The sequence below is a fragment of the Rhineura floridana genome, chromosome 4 (assembly GCF_030035675.1).
Source record: "Rhineura floridana isolate rRhiFlo1 chromosome 4, rRhiFlo1.hap2, whole genome shotgun sequence".
NCBI lineage: Eukaryota > Metazoa > Chordata > Lepidosauria > Squamata > Rhineuridae > Rhineura > Rhineura floridana.
Window position 1 is genome coordinate 87,473,507 of NC_084483.1, and position 21,357 is coordinate 87,494,863.

The 21,357-nt window shown below is 40.4% G+C and overlaps 1 protein-coding gene across 11 annotated transcripts in view; it reads right to left on the reverse strand.

Annotated features, from left to right (window-relative positions):
• The window catches only part of FYN (FYN proto-oncogene, Src family tyrosine kinase), a 189,289-nt gene that overhangs the window by 40,104 nt on the left and 127,828 nt on the right, over window positions 1–21,357 (reverse strand). For 10 of the 11 annotated variants that reach the window (XM_061623645.1, XM_061623637.1, XM_061623646.1 and 7 more), the window contains 5 exons: window positions 10,629–10,886; window positions 9,630–9,726; window positions 2,478–2,576; window positions 1,156–1,259; window positions 138–287 (listed from right to left, as the gene is read on the reverse strand). In XM_061623645.1, the coding sequence (XP_061479629.1) occupies window positions 138–287; window positions 1,156–1,259; window positions 2,478–2,576; window positions 9,630–9,726; window positions 10,629–10,875 (697 nt within the window). In that variant the 5' untranslated portion in view covers window positions 10,876–10,886. Of the gene's footprint in view, window positions 1–137; window positions 288–1,155; window positions 1,260–2,477; window positions 2,577–9,629; window positions 9,727–10,628; window positions 10,887–17,432; window positions 17,559–21,357 lie in introns of all 11 variants that reach the window. The other variant, XM_061623640.1, reaches the window with a different exon arrangement.

Sequence of the window (21,357 nt, forward strand, 5' to 3'; positions counted from 1 at the left end):
TCTTCCCTAACTAGTCTGTATCAAGATCAATAGAAAACTAAGACTAAGTTCTTTAATGTATTCTACAGAAAAAAAAGTTCTATAGACACTATTAATATCTTATAGGAGCTGGGAATATTTACCATCGGCAAAATTACCTGAATAATGCTGAACAAGCTGTTGAAGAGTTTCAAATTGTGCCCTGGTTGTTATGTAATACCCTCCATTGTCGAGTTTGCGAATTTTATAATGTTTGACATGATCTCCTTTCATATCATCCCAGTCACGAATAGACAATGAATAGGCACCTATAAGTTAAATAAAAACTACATGTAGTCAGAAATAAGGAAATAGTCTTATTCTTTTTTTCTTTTAGGAAACAGTCTTATTCTAACTGAAAGTAATTTAAGTTTTTTTGATAACATTTTATTGTCCAATGTAAAACAGAACTGTCCAATGTAATTAAAAAGGCACCATTAAGGCATGAAAAAGATTGTTTCAAAGCTTATAGGATTATGCTCCTTCGAAATTGTAAAAGGGGACATTGCTTGATGTAAGAATTTACTGATGCAATTTTCAGTATTTTAAGATCAGTTATACCACCATCTAGGGAAACACTGCATAAAATCAGCCTTGAGCTAACTGCCCAAGAAAAGCTTCCTCACCACTGAAGCAAAACTAAAACTAATCATACTATAAATGCTATCTATGTCAACAGGATCATTTCATTTTAATCAGCAACCACCCTCATTTTTATATACATTTTACTGATACACTTGATATACAATAAATAAAAAAATCATATCCAATTTCAAAGAGTGATACTTAATTGTGATCTGTTATTGATCATAACAAACATAGATTAATTAACTCAAATTCTCTCTTTTCTTGAGCTTTGCAGAATTCCACAAGCATGCAGCACAATTTGGACAAGTCAACACATAACTCTTTAGTCACTTTTCTCCACGCAGTAAGAGAATTTAGGAATGGCACTACATGGATCGGATATGATGATTATTCAATACAGAATATTAGTGAAAACACTGGCATTCAGAAAGTTACACACACAAAAATCAGTGTGTGTATGACAGATTAAGTGCTATCTGTTATTGAGTCATCACTTTGTAAGGTTCAATTTTTTCCTGTGCTTAGCCATTTAAATAGTGGCCATACTACCTTTGGTGGTTTCACTCTCACGAATCAAGAAAGTTCCTCGTGGATTTCCAAATGTTAGCAGCTGCCTCTCAGCATCCTTTCGTCCAAGTTTGCCAAAGTACCATCTATCAAAAACACCAGGAAAAAAATACATTTTAAATAGAACTGAATAGTATTATACAGGCTTTTAAAACAGGAGATTATTTAAGGATAATTGTGAGGATCTCATGCCATGAAAATACAGCCTAACAACCTGTTATGGAAAGTAAATGATACAGGCTTTTTCTGGTAATAGAAGATGTAAAAGGGCAAGCATAGCAACAGTCAAAAGCCTGGTTCACATGTCAAGCTAAGTCAAATCACGGTCTAGAGTGAAATGGACTCTGAGAGAGGAGTGGGCTCTAGCTGCTTTGTTCCCCTCTGATCATTCTGCTGCTGTGCTGCACAAAGCCATGGCTTCGCTTAGCCTGGGTCTGGACCTAGGCTCATAGTTTAGCTCTATTCAGACTAACGGCAAGTTGTAACCAAAGTTTGTCCTATGGCTTATGGTTTTTCCAGGAGAGATGAACCACAAGCCAGGTTGGACAACACACTAAGCCAAGCCATGGCTTAGTTCAGACAGCGCAGCAGCAGAACAACCAGGGAGAAGCAAAGTGACTACAATCTCCTTTCTGGGATCCTGTATGCTTGTGAGTTTGCTAAGCCTTGGTTTGGCTTTGCATGATATGCAAATCAGGCCAATATGAATAACAAGCTGCTGTCTGTGTTGGCAATTGCTAGAAATGGAGTCCTGAGATATATTTGAAAAGCAGAAGGCAGAACAGAGGTATGCAGCTGTTTAACCTGCAATCAGATTAGCTTCCAAACTGAACAGCTTACAATGAGAGGCCTACAAACCACTGAATAAATATGCATATTTAAGATTTAGTATTTCAATTTTAATGGAGCTTACACTGATTACTGTATTGAAAATGTAGCAAAATTCTCCTTAGCATTCACATTTAAAAACTGTAGTCATTATATCAAAATATGAGAGTTGCTCAGCTTGCAGTTATTATGTACTTAGCTCTGGTAAATTAGGTTGGGCAAACTTTATGCTATTTGTCTTCTATACTAACATACCAGCTACAATGTGAAGGATACTCAGGTCAGGAAATTCTAGGTGTTCCTACTGTGACTTAATGAGAGTGGACTTAGTTTTTCCTCTCTTCCACTATCAGCAGTTGAAAAAGGAAACCAATGTGATAATAGACTTCTTGAAAATCAACACAATCAATCACACAAACAATGCATTTCCTTTAAGCCCAGCATTAAATAGTTTCCATAACATTAAAAAAGCATACTCCTCTGCTTGGATGGAGTCGACTGGAGCCACATAATTACTGGGAATGTATCCAGTTTCTCCTGTAGTCAAGGAACGTGCTTCCCACCAGTCTCCTTCCCTACAAAACAAGAGGGAAAAATCATTATGTGAATCCCCACTCTGAATTTAAAGTTACTTGCCATAAACTATTATAGATTTAACTTGCACCTTTCATTACATAGTTCATTATGTATGAAAAGAGTGGAGGGGTTATCATTAAAGGAAGAGGATAGAAATTTGGTGCAATTTGATGGCAATATGATAAACAAATGTGTGTTGAACCCATTCATTGGTTTTTATTTAGCTACTAGTGCCTACAAATTCCACTAGATGGAGATATTTTATAACATGCATAAACCCTGTGCCCAGTGTCATTTAATAAGGGATAAGCTTTTCCAAATAAAATAGAGAAAGGGAACTTTAATTTGTATGGCTACAATATGTACAGTAGTTTGAGTAGTTTCAGTAGCTCTAAAGTGCACACATATACACAAGGGACTTTCCCTGACTGCAGCCCTTGGGCCCTCAAGTATATTGTAAGAGACTCTAGAGCAGGTTTGTGGCCCTCCAGATTTTGTTGGACTCCCATCAGCCCCAGCTAGCATGGCCAATGAATGGTTAGGGATGATGGGATATGTTATCCAGCAAGGGGTACAAATTCCCACTCCTGCTTTACAGGCATGTAGATGGACAGAACTCTACAGCTGAAACGTAAGAAGTTCTGTTGTATGAAAGCAAGCTCATAGACATGGTATTTTGGCAATTGTCCCAGTGTGATTATGAGAGCAGTGATGCATTCAGCGTACTGGTTGGTATTCCATGAGAGCCAAGTGAGCAGGGACAAGCATACTAAGCTTTGCTCCTGTGTTGCTAACCCTGTCGCTCTCCACAAGTTGTAAAATGCTGTCTGAAGAGGGGGAGTCTCCACAGGTAGGAGGTAGATTCCTGCTTCAGACTTCTCCCTCCAACTTGTGGTGGGTAATGGGGAGAGTGATGTGGGAGTGGCGGCACAGGTTAGCAAGCACATCCGCCCTCGTCCTGCTTGCGTGTAGCATTTACCATTCGAGCAGAATGCCTGAACACTCCTTTTATGCCACTGCTATCAAAGGGGGAACTTTGAAAAGCCTTCTAAGGTGGTCTATAATAAAAAATAGTATAAATTGTGTGCTCTATAACTATTCTATATTCTATATAGTATAACATAAATTGTGTACCAGATAGTGTAACACAGATTCTGCAGTCCTGAATTTCTTTCCCACATAATGGGGGAGCTCTTCTGTTTCTTTCTCCAAAGATCCCTGTGAAGCCTTAGATGGCTGATGGTCTTACAATATTGCTCAGTGCCTGAATACATTTTGAGCCCTTAAGGCAGCCTTTCCCAACCAGTGTGCCTCCAGATGTTGTTGGACCACAACTCCCATCAGCCACAGCCAGCATTGCCAATGGTCAGGAAAGATGGGAATTGTGGTCCAACAACATCTGGAGGCACACTGGTTGGGAAAGGCTGCCTTAAGGTGCTTGAACTTGGGGTAGAAACACACTCACTGTTCTGCTGGTTCCAGTGCATCTATCTCTTCCAAAAAGGGGGGCACATGATGCTAGTCATGCCCTGCCCCTTTTTACTGTAAAACCTGGTGGAAGCAGCTTGAGTGCATTTTTAAAAAAATGTAAGCTTCAAAGAGATTTTGCAGCTGATTGACAGATCAACCTGTTCCCCCTCCAGGTGTGGCTAATGGAAACACTTTGTTCTGGTGGCTATTGTTGCCAGCCTTGACTGCAGGCCAGATGCAAATCCTGTATGTGCAGCTGGCATGCCTTTTAAAAAATTCCTAGCAATTTGAGTACCAGCATGCATATAAATCAAAATATTCTTGTGTGAGTTGGAGTTTTCATTTTTTTCCCCCTGTACACCAAGTCTCTTGGCAGCTGGGTACCTGAAACACACCCTCTGATACCTTTTCTCATTGCAGTTAAGAATCTGTAATGGATTTGTTTATTATTGAAGTATTGCTTTGTTAGATTCACAGCAGGCGTATTTTGAAGCATAAAGGAAAGTGTATAATGTAAATATTTTGTTGGTTTTCTTCAACAGCCAGTTCAAAAGAAAAGGATGATTTTCATTTACAAGCCATAGCTCAAGTAACTGTGCTTTTATGTGCCTCAAAGCTGTTCCTCAATATTATCTCCCATTTTTACTTCAATCTTCACTCTGCCAGACATCACAATGATTTTTTCCAGTAACTGCATGAACTATAACTAAATATATTATGGTTTGTAAACCATCATGGTAAACCACTGTAAGAAATAAACATGATTTTTCATGAAGGAGCCTTTTGCTGGTGCACTCTGTTCTCCCCTGCCTGGACATAGGAGAAACAAACCATTATGCATTACTTAGCATTACATGTGAATCAGCATTTGTGGTTTGTTTCTCTCCAAACAAAATACGTTACTGGCTAACTGCTCATGGTTTGAATGGAAACAAACCATAAGCACTGGTTCACACGTAACATGGTATATTTTTCCTGGCTCCAGGCAAAGTGGAGCAAAGCGGGAGCAACTGAGTGGCGTACACTAGCACTTTGCTCTTCATGGTATTTCCTATTGTGATTATCATAAGATGCAAACCAAAGATATTTGGCTATAGTTTTTGCAGTTACTGCACTAATTCACTTGGATCTATCTTTACAAAAATCCATGAAGATGGTCACAACATCATAATGCTCTTAAGTAAATTGTTTCTATTCTAAAAACTGTTGTTATTAAAACTTTTCCAAATCAGAGCAACATGCCACCAGCATGGTTTGGTATAAGTATTCTGCAAACTGCATTGGGTGACTGTCTTTCGGTCCCCTGGCAGTTGTCCTGTGGAGTGCTGCAGGGTTCCATTTTGTTCCAGACGCTGTTTAACATCTATATGAAGCCCTTGGGAGTGGTTATCAGGAGATCTGGGGCAAGGTGTCAGCAGTACGCTGATGATACCCAGCTCTATTTCTCTGTAACATCTGAATCTGGAAAGGCCGTGCAAGCCCTAGACCGCTGCCTGGACTCGGTGGTGGGCTGGATGAGGGCCAATAAACTAAGTCTGAATCCTAGCAAGACAGAGGCGTTGTGGGTTGATGGTTCAGATAATTGGTCAGTTGCCTCCTTTAGATGGGGTCATACCCCTCTGAAAGAGCAGATTCATAGTCTGGGGATGCTCCTGGATCCATCTTTGTCACTAGAGGCCCAGGTGACCTCAGTGGCTAGGAGTCCCTTTTATCAGCTTTGGCTGGTAAGACAGCTGCAACCTTTTCTGGATGTTGTGCCAGTTACCTCAGGGAGAGGAGTCAGATGAGGACGAGGTCCCTGGGAGCATTGAAGGAAGGGGGAGCACAGTCAGTCCGCAGACTCCATTGGCCAGTCTCCCCATCAAGGTAGTTCCCGTTCCGTCTGTGAGCCCCTCACCTGAGCTGTTGGGAAGCTACCCCTCGTGTGTGCCAACCACACCCCCATAGGAATTCCCGCCTGGCACTTCAAACACTTCCCTGCCAACCAGCTTCCTGCTCCCTGAAGCTGAACCGTCACCAGCAAAGCCCCACTGTCAGACGGGCCATCGGAGGCTCGCCCCCATTACCCTGCGCAAGACGGCACAAGAAAAGGGACCTTGAGAGGGTGGAACTTCGGAGGAGCCGTCGTTTACGGGAAAAGACCTTCCCTACTTAAGCAGGTGCCCACCCAGGCTCTAGTGCTGAGTCAACTCTCCCCATACGCTGCAGAGACTGTTTAGGTAGCTTAACTAGGGAAAGTAGTGAGCTAGAATAGACAGGTTTATGAAGCGCACTGCTTTGGATGTAACCATCACCCTAATAAAAAGTGAATTGAACCAAGCCTTGCCTCCATCTCATGTCTCGGGCTCTGGGCAGGACACTGGACTGGGACAGTCTGACCACTGTTATCCATGCACTGGTAACCTCCAGGCTGGATTATTGTAATGTGCTCTATGTGGGGCTGCCCTTGAGGTTGGCCCAGAAGCTGCAGCTGGTGCAAAATGTGGCAGCATGACTGCTCACTGTGCCAGGATATCGCCAACATGTCACCCTGCTGCTGAAAGAATTGCACTGGTTGCCGATTAGCTACTGGACCAAGTTCAAGGTTCTGGTTTTGGTACACAAAGCCCTATACAGCTTGGGACCAGGATACCTGAAAGATCATCTTACCCCTTATATACCCAATCAATCACTGCACTCTGCAGGTGAGGGCCTCCTGCAGATACCATCTTCTCAGGAGGTCCATTCTGCATAACAGGAAGCAGACTTTTAGTCTTGTGACACCTACCCTTTGGAATTCCCTCCCCTTAAATATTAGACAGGCGCCATCTCTGTTATCTTTTCAGCACCTACTGAAGACCTGCCTCTTGCAACATGCCTTTTAAGCAGAGACCTTATCCCAATCTGCGTCTTTGTTGGAATTGCTTTTTAAGATGTTTTTAAGGTTTGTTAAAAAGGATTTTTAAAAGATGTTTTTAATATGTTTCTAAAGATGTTTTGTTTTAATATATTTTAAAGTCTGTTTTTTAAGATGTTAGTGTTTTTGTTTGCCACCCTGGGCTCCTACTGGGAAGAATCTAAATTTAATTTATTATAACTTTAATAAATAATAATAATAAACTGCATCAATATAAGCACTGACTTCTAAAAGACCATATTTCCATTGCTAATTAATTTATTATGTCTTTCATATTCAAGGACAAAAATACAATTCAGTATTTAGTTGTGATCATGAAAGGCAGGGCACAGTGGATCCTTGCACGACAGAGTGAACGCCAGTAAGCCAAGGTGACAAGCGAGAAGAAAAGACTCTCTGGGTTATTCTTCCTGCTCCCTTTCCTCCAGGTGCTCACCTTATAGCACTCTCCATGTTCAAATGCACAGCTAATTGCAGGAGTAGAAGTTGCTCACGTAAGAGCCCTGCTGAACCAGACCAAAGGCCTCTCTAGTCCTATATCCTGTTCTCTCAGAGGCAAACTAGATGTCTGTGGGAAGCTCATAAGCAGGACATAAGGGCAAGAGCACCCTCCCCATCTGTGATGCCCAGTGGCTGGTATTCAGAGGCATACTGCTTCTGATACTGGAGGTAGTACACAGCCATCATGACTACTAGCCATTGATAGCCTTATCCTCCATAAATTTATCCAAATCTCTTTTAAAGCCATCCAGGTGGATGGCCACCAGTACATCTTGTGGGAATGAATTACACAGTTTAATTATGTACTGTGTGAAGAAGTACTTTCTTTTGTCCATACTGAATCTTCCAATGTTGAGCTTCATTGAATGGCCCTGGATACTAATATTATGAGAGAGGGAGAAGAATGTCTCTCTATCCACTTTCTTTATACTATGCAGAATTTATACACATCCATGTCCCCATTTACTCACCTTTTTTCTAAGCTACAAAGCCCCAAATTTTGAATCTTTCCTCGCAGGAGAGTTGCTCAAGGTCCTTGATCATTTTGGTTGCCCTTTTTCTGAATCTTTTTGAGGTGTGGTGACCAAAAATGTATACCGTATTCCATGTGCAGTCAAACCATAGAGTTGTAAAGTATATTTTGATATTGGCAGTTTTATTTCATCACCTTTTCTAATGATCCCTAACATGGAATTCACTTTTTTCCACAGTTGCCACACCTCAAAAAGCTTCACTGAGTTATCCACCATGAGTCCAAAGTCTCTTTCTTCTTCAGTCACCATCAGTTCATACCCCATAAATATATATGGGAAGTTAGCATCCCCTCCTCTGACAATGTGCATCACTTTACACTTGCTTACACTGAAATGCATTTGTTGTTTTAGTACCCATTCACACAGCTTGGAAAGATCCTGACTGGGATCTCTCTCCGTCTTTGAATGTTACCCGAGGAGGAGTGCACCAGTAGGATGGCAGATGGATGGCAAGAGGGAGGAGATATCAAGTAAGACTATAGGGGAAATACATCAGTCTGGCCTACTCGTTTCTTCCCCATCCGTTCCCATCTTCACCCCACACCCCAGCTTCCAGTCTTCCATGTCTGGAGTCAATGCAACTGTGCATTATGCTGCTCTCTTACTTAAAACTCCCTTGGCCTTAAACCTTTTTAAAAAATTACTTAGGGACCAGTCATTAGTGGTAATAAGACTTGCAATGTTGCAGCTTATATCTATGGGATTGTTTTTAATGACAACAAAATTACAGTATCTTTATTTCTGTTAGCATACATAACTGTTTCCTGCTCTTCAAAATTCAGAGATTTTTACAAGTGAACTGCGGTGGAGAACACATCTAAGCCAAGAGACATGTAGGGATCACATCTTGATTTAAAATGTACTTTTACAGTTTTTAATTACTTGTGCTAATTACATCTTATTTGGCATCTATTTGCCACTGAGTCCAATTCATTGTTTTGGTTTTGACATTTAAAGCTTTAAACAGTTAGGTACTCACCAACCTGCAGGAACATTTCTTGCCATGCTATCCAACCCATGACTTGGTGTTTGCTGTCGGGGGAGGATGACTTGTTCCTCCACTGAGTGATATCTGAGGACAGTTACCTGACAGAAGGCTTTCTCAGCTATATCACCTTGGCTGTGGAACACACACCCTCTGAAGGTTAGGCTGGCGCCAACATGGTATAGTTTTAGGAGTCAACTGAAAATCTCTCCCTTTGTACAAGCTTTTTAACTTAGTGTGTTGGCCATTTTTTAAAATGTAACAGATTGTTGAGACACTGTGTCAGGTATATAATGATTTCAAAACTATTTTTATTTTGGGTCTTGCAACGAAGGAATGGACATAAATCTGAAAATAATAAAAATCTCTGTGTAGCTTTTGCAAATTGTGGCCATTTGGTGTGGAACTTTTTAGTTTTTTGTAAAAATAACTTCCACATCTAGAAACTCAAAAATTAATTTCACTTCAAGTAAACCTACATTTCATACAATAATTCTGGTCTCCTCCCTAAAACAAGAAGTGAAAACACATGATCCTAGTCTAATGTACTTGTTTCTAGCATCTATGCCATTCAAAACAACAACAGAAACAAAGGATGTGAATAGTTGATGGTACAAATCACTTAACAAACATTAAGAAGAATGTCATGCAGTAACATAAAACTTACGAGCTGTTAAGTATTTGAAATTTTTCTCCTTTATGAAAACTTAAATCATCTTCTGTTCTTGCTTCATAATCATACAGAGCTACAAAAAGAGTTACACCTAAGAGACACAAATGTGAATACAACATTAGCAGACTACCATTTTATTACTTTCTACAAATTTGCTACCCTATAAAGGGGGGAGGCAGTGGAAGATGACCTGTAGATTCTGCCATCATATTCTTTTTTGTTGTTGTTTTTAAAACAGAATTTGGTTAAAAATTATTCTAATTGCTTCACATATATATGTAAATATAGTATAAGCTGGAGGGCTATTATTACTCCTGTATTTCAGATGGGGAGGGGAGAGTCAGTATGAGAGAATAGTGGCATGCCAAAAGCCACCTATTTTGTTCATGGGTGATACAGGTGATACTTGTACTAGGGACGTTTTGATTCATAGCTCAATTTCTTAGCCATTAAGCTAAACAGGATCTCTTATGCACTCAACAATTTAAAAAAATGAGGTAAAGATACATTAGAAACTGATTTTTTTCTAGCTATTGGTTGTAAGAGCTCTGCTTTCAGTATACTGTGTACGAAGGTGGTCAGCACAAACAGCAGTAGGCAGCATTAATCACAAGGTCACCTGTTAGACTGCAAGTATGTATGTTGCAAGCATTGTGTGTATATGAGTGCTGAGGATGAGCAATGTGAATGGGGCTCTGCACACACTGTGTGACAGGGTGAAGGAGGAATGGATACAGAAAAGATAATGACGCTCTTAACTCTGTGAAGCAATTACAGAAAAGCCATATCTGATTAATGTAGGTTTCCACTTGTGTGCTCTGCTGTATTGTGAATTTAATCCCTTATGAACAAGACCCATTTCATGGTTCAAATTAGAGATGGGCAATATAAGAATGTAGATGATCCTCAGTAGAACAAAGTCATACCTTTTTATTTTGTACTGAAGAAACTTTGCAACATGCTGTAAAAAGTAATGTTTTATAAATTATATACCTGTCCCTCCTCTTGTACGCAGTGTGCCAGTATGTGACGAGGAATTGACACCACCAAAGACAGTCAGTCCCTGCCCTCCAGCTGTGGGAAAGTTGTTGTAGTTTGGAATTGAAGTCACACCAAAGCTTGGGTAATGCTGAGGAGTGGGATCTGTCCCATAGCGATAACTTGAACTCTGGTTTAAACTGCCATCCCTCTCGTCTGTCAGTTTTGTTGCTTCTTTATCCTTACATTGCACACAGCCCATTATCTAAATTCCTGCAGTAAACAAAAAAGGGAAAATATATTTCTGTTTCTCTGTTTATGTCTAGTATATCTTATCTATTTCTTTAAAAAAACCTTTTCACTGATTTTACTGTATATGCAAGAAATCATTAAAATTACAAAGGAACAATAGCACAATATTCTTAAAAGCATCTAGAATAATCAAACATAGGAGAAACTAAGAAGAAAAAGAAGGGAAAAAAACAAAACCCCAGAAAACAAACATGCACCAATTACAGAGTCCATTCTAATTGTTGTTGTTCACAAAATTAGTTGAAAATGGCTGGTAATTCCAGGAGTGCTAGGGATTTGGGTCAGCTATGTATTATTCCACATATTTGCATATCTCACAAGTGTAGCTGGAGCTTCTGATTCTTCATTAATAAATTTAATACAATCAAGCCAAGTTAAATAAAACATTTTTTTAAACAAACCTTGAACCTTTGGGGTCAGTTTTTCTGATAAGACTAAAAACCAGATCTTACTATATTAATACTCAAGGAAAGCACTTCCCAAATGCTTCCAAAAGATAATCTAGTCTCCAATAAGAAGAAACTAATTAACTTTATTTTTATAATCAACATTTGGCCCATTACACACATTTAAAATTGCCAAAGATAGAACAGGAACAATAGTTTGATGCGTAATCTGCTGAATCTCCTCAAAAATCTAGCACCAGAATGCCTCCATTGAAGAGCAGCCCCACTATAGGTGGAAATATGTAGCCCTTAGGAACCCACACCTCCAGGAGCACTTGTATTTATCTGATAATTTAATAGGTGTCAAATGACATTTTGAAAGACTGTTGTAAGAGTTGTTCCTTTAGCCAAAGCTGAAATTGAACACAATGGCTTAGTCTCCCAAATTTTTAACCAGACATTACCCTCAAGTTGCAATATCCTGCTCCCAACATTCATTTACCCACTGTAGGGTGCCCATGTCCAATGAAATTAATTGACAATATACTCTTCCAGTCACACCTTAACATCAATTCTCTCTTGACAATACCATAAGTTCAAACTCAGTCATGGTTCTAGTGGCCTCTAGCTTTATATTCTGTCTAGTGGTGAAAGATGCAATTTGTTAATCTAATCACAACTTAGAGGTTCTAAAGAATCTTGAACAGCCCTTTCCCCTTTAGCCACATGATTCATATAGAAATCATGGAGTCTATATAACCCCCTCTCCTTCCAGCCCTTGATGTATCACAGCCTATTTTGACTATAAAATTTAGGACTATAAACTATGGAACTGAGAGGGGATGGTGCAGGAGCCAAAGATTTTTTTCCAATCTTTCAAAATTCTTAGTTGTTTTAAAGAAGGGGCTAACTGCTCAGTGTAGGATTTTAAGACACATGTCCAGAAAATGCACTGCATCTGATGGTATACAATAGGGCCCCACTTTACAGCGCTTCTCTTTACAGCACTTCGCTAATGCAGCAGTCTCAATTAGACGCAATTAGACCCACTCATACGGCGGTTTTCAGGCATCGCGCGCCATTCTATTCAATGAGTTCCGCTTTTCAGCGGTTTTTGCTTTTCAGCGGGGGTCCAGAGAGTAACCTGCTGTATGAGTGGGGCCCTACTGTACCTTGAAAGGAAGTATTTTCAGTCTGAAGCCATGGTTTCAAGATAGCTTTTTATTTTTTAAAAAATGGGATAATCTGTCTTAATTGGTTAGCTTCCAAATAAAGCTTAAGATTGGGTACTCCCAACTGCCACTAAAGACTGCTCTGTACATATACATTTTCCTGATTCTGGGCCTCTTTAATGCTAAGAGCTTCTTAGTCTGCCAAAGCTTCAAAATCGTTTTTGTAACATTGATCCATTGATCAGTGTATATCTTACCTAATTCTTACCACACATAAATGGTTAGTTCTACCAGTCAGCAATTACAGAATTATTTTGGGAACAGATCAGCATCAAGTAGTTAAAGGCAAAAGATCATAATATGCTAGGGCATATCCAGAAAGCAACTTTTTGAACTTTTCATGGGAGGGCAGTAAAGAAGATTCCTTAAACAGGCAACTCCCCCTTTTTTATGTTTCCAAAGTGTGAATTCAACATGGCCTACGCCAGTCCTTTGCTGTAACGTGAACAGCAGAAGGAGAGACTATGGACCAGGACAGGGTAAAGATTCCGACAATTCATTAGATGTGAAACCACATTTGTACTCAGTTATTTTAGTCTCTCTCCACCTGTCTCAGATTCCCCTGTAGTTTCCTGCTGTAGTTCATTTTAAAGTTTTGACATTAAAGTGCCTTTACGGTGAACTTGACTTTCTGAAGTCACCTTACTAGCACCATGGAAAATATTGTTCATAAAACACTGAGCCTGTAATAGCTGATTCTATAGTGTTAACTTCTTCTACTCTATTACAAAAAAAAATCCCCAACATTGAGCAAATTGCAAGCAGAAAAAGCCACCAAGCTCTTTAGTCTGCTATGTTTGCTTCAACAGAGATTTATTCTGCCTGACACAGGCAAACCCTAAGCACACACTAGGTGTCAGGCCAAGGTTAGATTCTTTCATGAGGGATGGACCCCTTGGCTTCTCCTATGGTCCTCCTCTTCCACACCAACCTGTCACCTATTCTGTACCACACTTTAGGATGGCAATAGTGGCTGATCTAACTCATCCTCAATATAGCCAGGGAGCTGGCAGCCATTTTTGAGATCATGATTGTGCTTTTATTCCTGTAGTTGCTACTGCAGATACAGCTGCTGGTTTATTGTATATACAGCTCCTACATATACATGCTGCATTCAGAGTCACACTACTTCATTTTCCATACACAACATGATTTGGAATGTACCACTCATATGCAAGAACTTTATAGAAAATTTATAAAGCCTTTTATTAGTGTGGTGTGGGTTTAACCCTCCAATCTACCCCAACTCCACCAGATGATTGGGTGACAAAATACATGCCAAATACAGTTTTTGCAGGGTCTCTAGGCACTTCCAAAGGCCAATTATATCACGGAATCACACATGCTCCTAGAGGCCTCTACATAGGATTAGAGAGGAGCGGCACATTGCGGTTTCAAATTGCAGATCTTGTGTATTCCCTTGGAACAGGCAGAAAATGGTTTGGAATTCCATATTCAAACAATTCCAAATTTTAACACCCCCCCAACCCCTATATCCTCATTTGGGCATATGTATACATGTGTGGAAGTTCTTTTCCACTAGGTTTGGCGCCATGTCTATTTAATAGTGCTTTACAGTTATTTGAGAACCTTTCACAATCTGAATTTAGCAAGGATATGCTTTATTACAGAGGAAGGGGGGATAAATGTATTATTCACATGCTGAGCCAACAAATAAATGAATTATCAACTTCAAGGTGCCAAAAAGAAAAGAAAAATTAAGAAGCTATTCAAGAAATGTAAGCCAACTAAACAAGTAAAAGAAAACAAAACTAACAATGAGGATGTACACTAGTCTTCCAAACTGTAAAAAAAACCCAAAACAAAACAGGTAATAGTGACATCAGTACAACAGAGCTTCAATGAATATATTTTAGTCTGTTTCCCCCCCCTCTTTTTCTCCTTTTGCTGTTGCTCCTGGCATGTATTTTCTGTGAGAGAGGTAGAGAGAAGTGGGTGGAAAAGTTTGATGAAGAGGATATTTCCCTCTCTATTTTCCTTTTCAACTTTGCTCCAGTGCCTGGCAGTGCATGTATAAAGACTGCTTGATCGCAGGACAGTGTAAGATGCGACAGAGGGTGTAACCTACATGTTTCTTTTCAAGCCAAGACTTTGAAAAGTTGTCCACTCCTTCTTGAAGACACTAGCTATGCATGATATCGGTGGTTGCCTTGTTAAGTTTCAAGAGGATGTACAAGTACATTGCTGGACTTGATTCAAAATGATTCTGGGGGTTTTGTATATAATTTTAAGTACTGTACATTATCCATTCAGTAGTAGCAGCAGAACTCAAAACAAGCAGAGGGCAAGGATCTATTTTCTGCTATTATTACAAAGCATCTCAAATCCAAACTTCACTGTGCTGAATGCAGGCATTCCTGGTTTTGTAGAGCCAAAAACATGCATACTCAGGACAAGCAGTGATGATATCATTCAACAAAATCTGGAAACCATTTATGCCAGACCCTTGGAGATTTATGTTCAGCACCATAAGCAGTGAACAATATTTTAATATGGTTTAAAAAATGTTGCATTTCTTCCTCTAATGTTTAGATGGCTGGATCATATGACAGTTTCCAAATTTGTCATTAGTGTTACAAGAAATTTAACAGTCTTGATCCATTTCACCAAAGGAAAAATCTGGTACTTTCTAAATAAAGCAAATTTTATAGGAATAATGAAACTTCAAGTGACACCGTAAAATCTACCATTCCAAATCTTGATCATTTTATGGAATCAATAGTTCCATGCTCACCAACTTGTTACACCATACACCAGGAGTGGGGAACCAGTGGCTCTGCATAACCTGGGCTCCAATGAACTCAGTGGGGCTTACTTCTGAGTTTTCATGTATACAAGACACTGTAAGACTGAATCCCAGAGGTAAGCATAGAATTACACTGCATATTTGTGTCCTTGTGCAAGAATATACAGTAATCTTCTGTGGAGGGTATGGGTAGGTAAGATGTTTTGTATTGTACTTATAATAAACTTTACCATATAAGCATTATATAGTTTGAAACCAGATTATCATGTAAAGGGTTAATTGTGACTAAACTAACTTGTGTTCCTTCTGGAAGCTAGAATGATACATTGTATTGAAGGTATAGGAGCAGGTAGCAAAGTGTCAGTTAAAACTATCACTTAGGCCTAGTGTCAACAACTGAATGGCTATGTTTGGGGAGGTTTCTGGCTTTATATTCAGAATCAAAGCCATCAAAAGGGTGGTCAGTATTAAATGTCAGTTTGTGGGCATTCCACCTCTTCTTATTTTCTCATAATTATTATAGACCATTAAGAGTGTGGAATTTCAGCCAAATGGCAGTATTTGTGTGGAGGAGCTCAGCTGGTGTAAATAAAAGGCCAGGTTTTGTACTAGTCAGATAGAGTCGCTGGTGGAGCTCAAGGAGGGGTGGGATGTGACTTAGGAAAAGTCTTGAGGAAGGCAGAACCAGAGGCAGACAACTGAACTGATGTGCCATGCCCAGCCCTGAGCTGCACATTGACTCCTTGGAGGATGAACTGGACCTCCCATTGACTGAATATTTTGGGAGGCAGGCAGGATCCCCTGTCACAAGCACTGAAGATCTGAGAGCCTGGGAAAGCCTTCCCAGGGCTGCTGCCAGAGGATCCTTCTAAGGAACCCTCTGGGTGAGTCCCAGTCCAAGTGCCAATGGATGAGCTGCTGGTGGAGCCTGAAGGAGAAGCTGAGCCACCCCCACTCAGCCATCAACAGTGTGGACTCCTAAAGATTCAATCCTAGGCTACAGGCCCACAACAGAGTACACACCCCAAATCCCAGAATTGCTAAATGACTCCAGGAGTAAATAAATCAATATGAGCAAAGATACCCCTTTCAAGAGGAAGAGCTCTCAGAATACCCTTAAACACCAGAAGCTGGGATTTGGTGTGGTCTGGGAGGGCAGGCTATATTAGCACTTACATCTAGCTTCCTAGTCGTTAGAGCAAAGGTCTTTAGCTCTATTCATCCTTACTGATATTTGACTGCTACCAAACCAAGATAGGCCAGGATACTGAAGATTCAACGCAAGAGTTGATATTATTATATTATTAGGGCAAAGAGCTGAAGGAGGTCTGCTAACAAGAAAGTACTACAGTAATACTTCAGTTAACCTGAATGCTCCATGAACAAACCTCTTTGTAAGGAAGGTTTTTTTAAAGGTAAAACTGACTACCTTTGCTTTGCTGTGGATAAACGTTCAAGCCTGTCCCTTTGCTTTAATGCACAAACTTTCAAGCCTGGGCCTTCCCTTTGCTAGAGTGAAACTGACAAGTATGTGTGTTTGCTTTGCATTAAAGAGATCTCTTGCTTTCTCCCAGGGATGGGGAGGGAAGAAGGATCCAACATGATTTGGAGGGGGACACTCAAAGTCCCCACTGAAGCTGCCCCCACCATTTATGAGTGGGTGTAGGAACCTATAACTATTTTTTCCATGTTGTTCCTACCTCTGGTACCAAAGTACCAGGAACGCATCCACTTTGTTAACTGAGGTAACGTACAACTGATTCTTGTGAACCTGAGATAAAAGTTGATGCTGGTCCAGGTTGAAGGCCATAGCTGCAATCCTGAGCCGGAAGGGCTCTAGAATAAGCAGCAAGTTAAAGACTGCATGTAAAGTCCTATGGGTGTAGTGAATTGTGTGTTAAGGGGAAGGATAGTGATATGGTAACCTGTAAGGGCTCAAGTTACCCTAGGGGGTTGAACTGTAAATTCATATAGCCACTTTCTTAAAGGGACAGTAATGCTATTGCTTATGCAGTGCTATATAAAGTAACAGTAGCTAAGTGAAACCACAAGCCTTATGAGTATTCATTTAAACAAGCTTTAACAGTCTTTTAATATTAAGAAAAAGTTTCAGTAAACTTACATTGTCTTGTTTTTAACTTAAACTTAGTATTCTGGTCTGTTTTGTCTCATTTTCACCCATAGTTATGGAGAGGTTAATTGGTATAGGAAAATATATAGCGCTTGAGTTACTTTGTCTCCACTGCCACTATATTGAGGGAAAAATATAACAATCAGAAGACAAATTATATTTTAAATTTAGCAGTACAAAAAAATTCAGTCTTCACAACTTATGGGTGGCCAGGCTGGGCACTGGCTAAGGGCCCCTGCAACTAGAAGGGTGGCACTCTTGCTCTGCGACCCCTGCCAGCATCAGCTCTTGGGCTGCAACCAGAGCAGGAGCTCTGCTCTCCCAGCCAACAGCACCACCATATGTGTGTGCAGCTGGCAGGTGCTTAATTATGCCTGGTTACTTCAACTTGTGCGTCAGTGCACATGCCTGCCATTACCCGTGGTGGTGCCAGGGACATCAACATGTCCCACTGCCATGTTGGGTGATGGTAGGCATGCACTAACATGAGAGATGGCACGTCCAGGCAGTTTTAAGTGCATGTGCGAACACCCACACATACGGGGAGAGGCGGGGTCTGCAGCAGGCTGGTGTCGACCTGTGAGTGACAGATGGTCATCAAGGTCATAGGAGATTTAGGTGTTGGATTAACAAGATATACACCTAGGGTGCCCCAAGTTTCAACATTATAAATTGTGGGAAAGTTCTGCAATAAAAATTTAAATGCATAAAGACAAAGAGACTGGTTAACAATGCAGAAGCCACTTTAAAAAAAAAGCATGAGCAAATAGGCAGCCCATATCTTTGATTCTAATGCCCCCTTTTAGCCTATCTGATTTTGTTGCCAGCATATCTGTTACTAAAAGCAATATCAACATATTCTGTAAACTCAAATTAGTATATTCACTAGATTAGAATCTGTTACATTTGTATAAACTCTTGCACTTGCTTTCCTCCAACTCACGGTGTTAATCAGTACTGCACAGAAGAGATAAGAGCTTCCGAATAAGTAGAGTCCAACTTAAGCAGGATCCTTGCTGCAATGCAAAACACTGAGCAGATTCAAAAAAATGTGCTATTTTAATAGGGTACTGGTGTCCTCCAAAGGAGGGAATTCTAAAATCTTTCCAGTTACACACCCAAGTTCCTGTAGGCTGGCAATATTGTGAAAGCAGTCCACATAAAGAAGATCCCACATAACACTCTCGTCAGCTGTTCCATACACATGTAACTCCCCTGCTACTGAGCAATTGAATCCACACAGGACAACCTCTAACACAGACCACCTAACACAGTTAGAAACACAAAACTAGAACTAATAGCATACAGAGCAAAAAACTCAAAAGATCGAGTCCAGCTGCAAACTACACATCAAGTCATATCTGACTGCAACACAAACCATATTAAGGAACTAAACAGCAAAAGTGAGCAAAAATATCAGCTACAGGTCAAGTCACACTTTTATTATATGCTCAAGGAATACCATTTACCCATTTTAGAGATGGTAACAGAAAGTCAGACAACTTGCTTAAGCAAGTTGAACCTACGGTAGAGCATTCAAGAACAACCAACTCCAAACCACCAAGAATTAACTGGAATTGCCTATGATTCTGATGTGATAGCATCGTGTGGCACTATGGGACTGAGCCTTGTATTTGCACAGTCTTTCCTCTTCACATGCTCCACTTAAATTTCTTCTGTTTTAAAATAAGCCATAATATGCTGTGACGTCCTGGAAAACTATGTACTACCTTCTCCAGACCAGAATTGTAAATAACACTTGCAGCTGGTTTGCAGGGCAAGTGCAGACCATAGTTTGACCATTTGTAAAAGAAAACAAAGATTTCCACAAAAGAAGTAACTAAGGCTGCTTTCACACTGCACTTTATTCTGTTATTTTGATTTCTTACTTGGTAATTTGCTCATTATATTTGATCTTTCACATGATCTTTAACAAGCTAGCTCCAGAATTCTAGTGGAATGTAGTGGAAGTTTAGTGCTAATTTCCGTGCTAAATGATACCAGAAATAATCCATTAGCAAGGCTGGGAACCCAGAAGATTACAGGAGTTCATTGCTAGCTGCAGCCGCTCATGTGACAGGCATCCCAGCATGCAGTGCGTTCTGGCCCTTTAGTTGCGCAGGTTTGTGTTTTTTTGCCTGATGAATGTTGTACCGGTATTCTGGCATCGGTGCAGATAGCAGCAGCATTTCCCACACATAGCCCTGTCTTGATACAACTAAAACAATTTAAAAAGTCAGATCCTAAAGGGAGAGGGCTTTCATGGCAATGGGACGAGATCTTAGACCTCCTACACAGTGAGGAACAGTGTGCATGGGTGAGGGATGAAAACAAGCCGTGTGAAAGACCGTTGAGCGAAATGCTGGTATATTGGCTGAAAAAGCTGCTGTTCCTTAACACAACAGGTACTGCAATGTGAAAGGGATTTTAGAAATCAGGACAGAAGTGCTACCTTTTTAATCTGTTAAACTAATGCAATCAGCCCCATATGTGAAAGCAGCCTAATTGACTGCTTGAGGGAGGTGGGAGCACATGAGAACAACATTCATCCCCAAGTTTCATGTGAAAATGCTCCTAGGACACAATTCAATCCTGGACAGAGACCAGAGGGGCTGATATGATTGCCTTGCATAGGACATATGGGAGATCAAGTCTTTGTGTTTAGAGAGGTTTGGAGGTATTACAAAATCTAAGCGTAAGAGAAAATAAGCCCACAGGAGGCATATTTGGGGAAACCTTTTGATTATTTTTCATGGGGAGAGTGTGACCATACGGCGCGGGACCACGATATCTGATGGAACGCCTCTCCCGATATGAACCTACCCATATGCTACGCTCAGCATCGAAGGCCTTCCTCCGGGTGCCTACTCAGAGGGAGGCTCGGAGGGTGGCGACAAGAAAGAGGGCCTTCTCAGTGGCGGCCCCCGAATTATGGGATAGACTTCCTGATGAGGTACGCCTGGCGCCGACATTACTATCTTTTCGGCGCCAGGTTAAAACTTTCCTCTTTTCCCAGGCATTTTAGTATGTGTAAAATGTTTATGTTTTTAAGTTTATATTTTAAGCTTTTAAAAAACTGTTTTAAATATGTGTTTCATTGTATTTTATGCTGATTGTTGTGAACCGCCCAGGGAGCTTCGGCTATGCGCGGTATATAAATTTAATAAAATTAAAATGAAATGAAATGACCGTGTTACTCCCGTTTTTAAACTTTACAAGTTGAAATTTAGGCTGTGGGAGGGGTGGAGTGGGGAGAAACGCACATCAGGAATGAACCCAAAATGATAACTCACTTCCTGTTGGTGTGTCAACAAAACTGGCCTACTTCAGATCAAATGTTGTAACTTATGAAACTATCCTACATTTTACATGTAAAGAAAAACTCACAGAAATAAGCTATTGGAAGAAAAATGAAGTAACAAATGTTTTTTTTCCTGCTAGAGCATTTCATATAATAAAATCCACTAGTATAATAGGTGGTACATCAATCACGGGATGAAATATCTTGCAGATCCTCATTAAAACCTGTCTTCTTGGTTTTGGCATTCTGATATCTACTAAGGTCCTTTTTGGTTAAAAAAAAACACCTTAGGATGTATTCACCACTAGCTGAAAAGAAACAGGAAAGTCAGTGTTCCATCTGGACAGCAGTAGCAAAAACTGACTTCACTTGCTGTGCTTGTTTAAGGAATAGTTGCTGTGGTGGAACTGGCTGGGTGCCCGTGAGTCAGGGGGTCACCTGGCAAATCCACAAGAAAACACATTAGCACAAAGTGGCTGTTTGAGCAAGTGTAATCAAAAACTCTCCAATGCAGGAAATGAAAGAGGAGGAGGCTCACCTCCAAGCTCCTGACAAAAGGCCACTTTGCCAACTCTTCCCATTTTGAACAGGGTTTCATTGCCAGATAATTCTATG